The 8,729-nt window shown below is 50.7% G+C and overlaps 1 protein-coding gene across 4 annotated transcripts in view; it reads right to left on the bottom strand.

The window, feature by feature from the left end:
* Positions 1 to 4,452: 4,452 nt before the first annotated feature.
* Positions 4,453 to 8,729, bottom strand: part of LOC133133033 (stromal interaction molecule 1-like) — a 44,111-nt gene continuing 39,834 nt past the window's right edge. For 2 of the 4 annotated variants that reach the window (XM_061248976.1, XM_061248977.1), the window contains exons 12-14: positions 7,925 to 8,005; positions 6,585 to 6,651; positions 4,453 to 5,000 (exon numbers count right to left, since the gene is read on the bottom strand). In XM_061248976.1, the coding sequence (XP_061104960.1) occupies positions 4,520 to 5,000; positions 6,585 to 6,651; positions 7,925 to 8,005 (629 nt within the window). In that variant the 3' untranslated portion in view covers positions 4,453 to 4,519. The remainder of the gene's footprint in view (positions 5,001 to 6,584; positions 6,652 to 7,924; positions 8,006 to 8,729) is intronic. The other 2 variants (XM_061248978.1, XM_061248979.1) reach the window with 1 other exon arrangement.

Here is an 8,729-nt window from a genome sequence, read left to right as displayed (position 1 = left end):
GTACTGGTTTGTACACCTGTATTTTGTTTCGGGCAAAGGGGGAATTTCACCATGGAAACAGTTTTATTGTAAAGGAAATGTCTGTAGAATGGCCTCTCTCTGTTCACTATACTGCCACTGAGAGCAAGCCTACCCTCTGGAACATTTTTTAATATGAATTTGTGTAATAAATCGAGATTATATATTTTGATAAAAGTCATTGCATTGCATGTCTTTCCAACAATCAATAATTTATATAATGTTATAATTTGTGTATTTAATTAATAATTATTTGTTTTATTTTGGTGTGTTTCACCACGTCAGTGATGGATTTTTAACCCCTTATTGTGTGAGATCATAAATATGTGATTAGAATGTTATTAACTGAACATTCTAATGCTGATGTTGCATTCTAGAACACTGAATTCTGAAAAAAAACATTCCAAAAAGCTTACTCTGAAGTTAAGCCACTGATTGGCTAGAGGGTTCACACATCTCGCTGCTGATTGGAAGGAAACCATGCAAACGTACACCGTTTCCCCAGGATTCTTTTTACACCCAATATCTGGAGAATGTCATATAAATGTACCCAATAAAACATACTGTACTGCACTAACAACTGTCTTTCAAATGCTATGGATTTAAGAAAATCTTTCAATACTCTGAAATGTGCAGATGAAAATGAACCTGCATGTACAGTGTAAACTTTGGAAATGGACCTGGGTTGAAAACGCATCTCTCCTCAAGCTCCTCTTATGCATTTTCTTTCAAGGCTGTATTTGGAGACACATTCAAGTGTATTACAGTAATTGTGTGAGGTAAGAAGATGCTTATCATGGGCATCTCTGTTCCAGAAAAGCTACTGTAATCTACTACCATTGTACAGCGACCCTAGGCTCTAATTTAAACACAAATAACATTTAGCTGTGCCAGAGCTGGTAAACATTGGTGGGGATGATTTTCGATGACGTTTTTTAAACGTCATGGAGTATGGTGCTCATAACTGAAGCACTGACGGAGGGGTCGGTGTGCCCTCTCGTTTGGCTGAAATAAAAAAAGAACACCGAACATTTTTTTCATTCAAAATACTTTTTATTGCTGGTCATGCAGGAGAGTCCTGACACATCACAGGAGATGCAAAAAACAAAAAAACAAAAACAAACATTTGTACAAAGAGTAAAAGCTGTTTTCCGTAAAGATAAAAATAGTTTGTCGTTTCATTTCCCCCCCCCGCTCCCAGCTTTCTGCCGTCTGGTTGGTAACGTGGGCGTGGCATCCGGTGGCATGCGAACACGGGGACAGCATCATCGCACACTGGCGGGGAAGAACGGACGGACGGACAGACGGACCATACGCTGCCTGACAGCAATATCCATTCAAAGCGTCATCGTGCAAAAAAAGTCATACAAATTCATTTTTTCATTATATGTATATATAAATGGGCAAACTGGGAAAGCCACATTCTAATGTTTGTAAAAATACCCATCCTCCCCAACCCAAGTTCTTTTAAACTCAAGGTTTTTTTTTAATTTTATATATTTTTTTAATATACTTGGATCTGCGTTTGGTGGTTTACACTGCGTAATCTGATGCCGAGACTGAGGTCCAGAGCCTGATGGTTTATGAATACAGGCCTGATCCAGGATCAGCTCTGATGGTTTATGAATACAGGCCTGATCTGGGATCTGCTCTCAGGCTCTGATGGTTTATGAATACAGGCCTGATCCAGGATCAGCTCTCAGGCTCTGATGGTTTATGAATACAGGCCTGATCCAGGAACAGCTCTGATGGTTTATGAATACAGGAGCAGTTGGGTGTTTTAAGTTCATGACGGAAGGTTTGGACGTCCCAGATCAGCTCTCATCCATCCTGCGCAAGCTGACCTCCCATGATCCTCCTCTGCTGCCTGTGCATATTTTACAGTGAAGTGAAATCAGACCTGAAGTGGTGTGAGTGGGGGGGTCTGGTGGGATGGGGGGGGGTCTGGTGTGAGTGCGGGGGGGGGGGGGGTCTTACACTGGGACTGAAACTCCAGGGTATGCTGCTGGTAGTTGACCAGACTGACCTGTAAAACAGATCATCTTAAAGGCCCTCTCCGCTGATCCACACACATCACCAAAAACGCTCAAAGAGGGGTTGCTTTCATTAAGGTCTCCAATATTATTATTATTATTATTATTATAACAGAACGTGTGAAAACGATAGCGTGTAATAACAGACCTCGCGTCTCTTCCTACGTGTTCGAGAGGTGTGTGTTTCACACGGTGCCCCAGGGGTGCAGGCAGAGGCCCGGCCCGTTTCGGGATTCTGCGTTTCTTTAAGAAGCAGTGTCAGCTGCAGTCTGAATGAGCTGATGATGCAGTACAGCAGCGCTTCCTCTCTCAACCCCCCTCCCGTATCCGTGGAAATACCCCCCCCCCCCCCCACACCTCCACAGGAGACGTGATAACCCTGTCTGCCTGTCATCATCACAGGTCCATCTGGGCATAAGCCGGTTTAAAACATAGAGCTGGTTAAACCATGTTCAGCTGGGAGCTGGTCTGAACTGGTCAACCAGCTAAACCATGTCAAGCTGGGAGCTGGTCTGAACTGGGCAACCAGCTAAACCATGTCGAGCTGGGAGCTGGTCTGAACTGGTCAACCAGCTAAACCATGTCGAGCTGGGAGCTGGTCTGAACTGGTCAACCAGCTAAACCATGTCGAGCTGGGAGCTGGTCTGAACTGGGCAACCAGCTACCAGCTGTTTCAAAACATAGCTTTAGCAGTTCTTTTTCAGCAGGGTACTGAAAACCATCCTCTTCCCCGCGTCCAGCCTGTCCCGTGCCCAGCCCATCCCCCTGCGGAGCTGTGCCAGTTCCTGGCGGTCCGCGGAGCGGTCCTGAGCTCTTCCCAGGCATGCAGGGACGGTAAAGGAACGATTTAGGCACGGCCCCGCCCCACACACGGGTCGTCAGAGGTCCAGAGGTCAGAGGTCGCCTGAGCGGGCCGGTGTCCATGGACGCGTGTGAGAGTCCCGGGAGGCAGAGCGCCCCGCTCATCCTGAGGGACGTCTGTGAGCGCTGTCGTTCGCCTGACTGTGCCAACGTTCGCCCGACTGTGCCAACGTTCGCCCGACTGCGCCAACGTTCGCCCGACTGTGCCAACGTTCGCCCGACTGCGCCAACGTTCGCCCGACTGTGCCAACGTTCCCAGTGCCAACGTTCGCCAGACTGTGCCAACGTTCCCAGACTGTGCCAACGTTCGCCCGACTGTGCCAACGTTCGCCCGACTGTGCCAACGTTCGCCGGACTGTGCCAACGTTCGCCGGACTGTGCCAACGTTCGCCCGACTGTGCCAACGTTCGCCCGACTGTGCCAACGTTCGCCCGACTGTGCCAACGTTCGCCCGACTGTGCCAACGTTCGCCCGACTGTGGCAACGTTCGCCCGACTGCGCCAACGTTCGCCCGACTGCGCCAACGTTCGCCCGACTGTGCCAACGTTCGCCCGACTGTGCCAACGTTCGCCCGACTGCGCCAACGTTCGCCCGACTGTGCCAACGTTCGCCCGACTGTGCCAACGTTCGCCCGACTGTGCCAACGTTCGCCGGACTGTGCCAACGTTCGCCCGACTGTGCCAACGTTCGCCCAACTGTGCCAACGCTCGCCCGACTGTGCCAACGTTCGCCGGCAGCCCAGAAGCGATCGCAGAGAAAGGGGAAAGAAACGGAGGGACAGCTTCGATATCCCGCGCTGGTTTAGGCGGGAGAGAGAGGCACAAACCAAGCAGACGCCTAAAACTGTAACACTGTCCGTCAAAGGAAGGCGTGGGCATGCAAAACCGACCGATTTAAAGCAACACAATCCGCAAATACCCCCAGGGAGGATCCCCCTGTAGAACTGGCCCCGTATCCTGTAAAATAAATATCTCTATACACTCAGAACCCATCTCCACTGCAACCGTGCGGCCGGCCATTACAAAAGAGCCTGAACCCAAACAAAGAGACAAAATACCTCGAAAATATTTATACCTGAAAAATAAAATATCTGATTGCTCCCGCAAAACGTTTTCCCTCGGAAAAGAAATTCAAACATCAAAAATAAAGTACCTGTCCATCAATCGTGAATCTCAATTATTTAAAAAACTAAAAGGCTAAAATAAAGACGAAAGTGAGTGTGTGTGTGTGAGTGTGAGTGTGTGTCTGTGTCTGTGAGTGTGTGAGTGTGTGTGTGTGTGTGTCTGTGAGTGAGTGTGTGTGTGTGTGTGTGAGTGTGTGTGTGAGTGAGTGTGTCTGTGTGTGAGTGTATGTGTGTGTGTGTCTGTGTCTGTGTGTGTATGTGAGTGTGTGAGTGTGTTTGTGTGTGTGTGTGTGTCTGTGAGTGAGTGTGTGTGTGTCTGTGAGTGTGTGTGTGTGAGTGTGTGTCTGTGAGTGTGTGGGTGTGTGTGTGTGTGAGTGTGTGTGTGTGTGTATGTGAGTGTGTGAGTGTGTTTGTGTGTGTGTGTGTGTGTGTCTGTGAGTGTGTGTCTGTGAGTGTGTGGGTGTGTGTTTAAGTGCGTGCGGCTTCACTTCCTCTGCTTCTTGAAGATCTTGAAGGTGTGCTTCCTGCGGGAGGCGATAGAGTCCGTGTCGTCGCCCGTCGATCCGCTGTCCTCCTCCAGGGGGCTCTTCTTGGCCGAGAAGTGGGGGATGCGGCTGCCGTTGCCGCGGGCGACGGGGCCCATGGGCGAGGGCGTGTCTGCGTCGGTGGAGGAGGGGCTTAGGGAGCGGGAGGACTCCGATTGGCAGAGGCCCGCCAGGCCGGTGTTGATCTCCCCCAGGCTGGCCGACTTCTCGATGCCGAAGACCTTCTTCATCATCAGGGGGCTGTCGGCCCCGGCCTCGCGCGGGAGGCGGCTCCCGCCGTTGGGGGCGTGGCCGAGCAGGAGGGAGGCGGGCTTGGGCGCGGGGCCGTGGCCCCGGGGGCCGAAGGAGGCGGAGAGGCGGAGCTGATCGGCCGAGTGCGAGAGGGAGAGGGAGGAGTCAGAGTCCGAGCGGTTCAGGTCCCTGAGAGAGAGAGAGAGAGAGAGAGGGAGGAGAGAGAGAGAGGGAGGGAGGGGGGAGAGAGAGAGGGGGAGGGAGGGGAGAGAGAGAGGGGGAGGGAGGGGAGAGAGAGGGGGGAGAGAGAGAGAGAGGGAGGGAGGGGAGAGAGAGAGGGAGCGGAGAGAGAGGGGGGAGAGAGAGAGAGGGGTGGGAGAGGAGAGAGAGAGGAGGGGAGAGGAAGAGAGAGAGTTGGAGAAAGAATGTCAGTTTGAGTGACTTTAATTAGAATTTTACCAATTACAACAGGATTAACCAAATTTGAGCAATGCATGCTGGGACAGAAAGATGAGAAAAGCTGGAGTGACTACAGTGGCTTTTATTTTGACATAAAGCACACGTGCACTGTTATAAGAGCAGGCATAAAGCTGAGAAGGGACAGATGTTAAGGGAGGTAAGGGTGCTACAGGATGGGTGAAGGAACCAGATAGAGGTCACCAAAGGTCAACACTCCACTTCAACACAATTTCAGAGGGAGCAACCTTCAGGAGGGAAACGTATTTGATTAAGTTATGTTAATTATGTTAACAATGTTATTTTCTGTCTAATGCTACAGTATGTTATCAGACATCCCACTGTTTTTAAGACACTATTCTTTTTTTAATGTTAAATCATTTATTTTTCCCTTTTTCTCCCCCCAATTTTCTCCTTTCCCATCAAAAAATTCCACGATTTTCCAGAACACGTAGGAGCCCTGGTTATTCCCAATCTAAGCTGTCTTGTATTTCCCTTGAAAACAAAAATTGGTAAGACGGTTAAACGGGCGTTAAGGGAGTAAAAACTCCTCAGCTCAAGATTAGGGGCGTCTTTCACGAAGCAGGACGACTGAGTTAGCTGAGTAAAACCCCGAACCCTCCCAAATCCGCAATATGGACCGAAGTAGAGAGAGCTCTTCTGGGTTTTACTCAGTGCAGTTATCCAGCTAACTCAGTAATCCTGCTTTGTGGGTTTTACTCAGTGCAGTTATCCAGCTAACTCAGTAATCCTGCTTTGTGGGTTTTACTCAGTGCAGTTATCCAGCTAACTCAGTAATCCTGCTTTGTGGGTTTTACTCAGTGCAGTTATCCAGCTAACTCAGTAATCCTGCTTTGTGGGTTTTACTCAGTGCAGTTATCCAGCTATCTCAGTAATCCTGCTTTGTGGGTTTTACTCAGTGCAGTTATCCAGCTATCTCAGTAATCCTGCTCTGTGAAATTACCCCCCAGGTTAATGTGTTGCAAACACAGGGGAGGGAAACAGCCCGGGGGGGGGGGGGGGTACCCAAAACTTCCGGAGCGATAGGACGGCACCTCCTCGCCTGTGGGGGGCAGGACCAGGGGGCTGTCGGCGGGCAGGAAACCCGAGGAGGGGTAGAAAGTGGCAGAATGACGCGGGGAGGGGGCGAGAGAGGAGCAGATGATTGAGGGATGAGAGACGGAGGAGGAGAGCGGGGGGAGGAGGGGGAACTCCAGCTGGCCAATGGAGCGGCTGCGTTTCTGGCGCGGGGCGGGGCGGGGGCGGGACGGGCCCTCCCCCTGCTGCTGTCCCGTGGGGGGGCGCCCCTCTACGCACCTCTGAGAGACCCCGCCCGAGAGCGGGGGGTCCAGGTGACGCTGCCGCAGAGACATCAGACTGGGGGCTGCAGGGACACGGAGAGGAGAGTCAGATACAACATACACCATACACACTATACACACTGTACACACAGTATACAACATACACCATACACACTATACACACTGTACACACAGTATACAACATACACCATACACACCATACACACTATACACACAGTATACACACACACTCACACTATACACACACACACTCACACTATACACACTATACACACTCACACTATACACACTATACACACACTATACACACTATACACACTCACACTATACACACACCATACACACACACTCACACTATACACACTATACACACAGTATCCACACTATACACACTCACACTATACACACACCATACACACTATACACACTATACACACTCACACTATACACACACCATACACACACTCACACTATACACACTGTACACACCATACACACACTCACACTATACACACTATACACACAGTATGTACACACACCATACACACTATACACACTCACACTATACACACTATACACACACACGCACACTATACACACAGTATATACACACTCACACTATACACACACTATACAGACTCATACACACACACTCACACACAGTATAACACACCGACAAGCAGATTCACACATGCATGGTCATATAACCCAAATCCCACATTCATGTTAGACATCAGTACACAATAAAGGCCTTAAATAAACACCATTATGTTACACATGCACACGAGCATTCACACACGGCTACACGGCTGACTGTGCATGATTAATACAGACAGGCTGAGAGACCAGCAGGAGGAAGAGGAGGAAGAGGAGACACAGAACCCACGAGCGTGTCATGTGACGCTGCGTGCCGTGTTGCTGTGAGCCGTGTGACACGAAGCAAGCGGATTGGTCAGGCCGGGGCGGGGGGGGCGGGGTTTAGCACGACGCTACAGCGCTGAACGGCAGGGGGAGAGAGAGAGGCCAACGGACAAGAGAGATGGAGGGATGGAGGAACGAGGAACAAGGAGAGGGAAATTAAAGAGAAGAACCTGATTTGAGAATGAGGAGGAGGAGAGCGAGCGAGAGAGAAGGCCAGAGATTAACGTTAGTCTGCGAACCTGCCCCCTGTCCCGCGCCGAAAACTGCCCCCATACCCCCCCCCCCCTAGCTAGCGCTCGGGAGAGGGGCGGAAGGGTGGGAGGAGAGGGTGAGAGTGTGAGCGAGGGAAGCAGAGGTGCTGGGGTTTGGTTTGAGCTGCGGGGGGGGGGGGCGGGGGCGGGGTTTTGAGCGAACCGGACTGTTTCCACGGCGACAGACTTTCGGAGGCCATGGGCCACAGGTCGCTGACTCGCCGGTCCATCTGCCAGGCCGCGTCTGGGGTCGACCAATCACGGGCCGGGATGCAGAGCGAGGGGGCCAGTCACAGGGGAGGAGGCAGGGAGATGGGAGGGGTCGTTATTATCTCTCTAGAGAGCATCTAGCAAGTCATCAAGCCTGGACTTAAACGCCGTAAGAGTGTCTGCCTGTGTTAGCTGACCTGCCCAAAGAAAGCCACTTCCTGTGCCTCAGAACAGAGGCACAGGACTGGCTAGTTCATCCTCACTGATGTGTATCCCCCCAAATCCCATCTGTGCAAGAACTTATTGAGGGGCGAGATCACAAGTATGTGTTTAGCATGTTCTTAACTGCACATTCTAACGCTGATGATGTCACAATCACTGCCGGCAAACAGAAAGCAGTGGAGTTTTAGAACACTGACTTAGAATGTTGAAAAAGCATTCTAAAAACCCCGACTCCTTTAAGCTCGGGGTTGAAACTGAGGTTAGCCCTTCTGATGTTCTCACAGCCAGAGAACAGCTGAAAACCCATCACCGACAGACAGGCGATAGACAGCACGATCTCTCTCCTCTGATTGGTCAGAGATGGGCTGACTGTATGAATCAACTAAATCTCCAGACAGATCTACGGCATCTCCTCTGCGTTCGTAGCTCTGGATCTTCACTCATGATCCCTTTCCTCGTCACGGCAACATGGAGATCATAAGTCAGTCTGAATTCGAATCCGGGCAGATCCTCACGCGGCCACAGGCAGTGATCCA

The sequence above is a fragment of the Conger conger genome, chromosome 7 (genome assembly GCF_963514075.1).
Source record: "Conger conger chromosome 7, fConCon1.1, whole genome shotgun sequence".
Taxonomy (NCBI): domain Eukaryota; kingdom Metazoa; phylum Chordata; class Actinopteri; order Anguilliformes; family Congridae; genus Conger; species Conger conger.
This window is presented reverse-complemented; position numbering and strand designations above follow the sequence as displayed.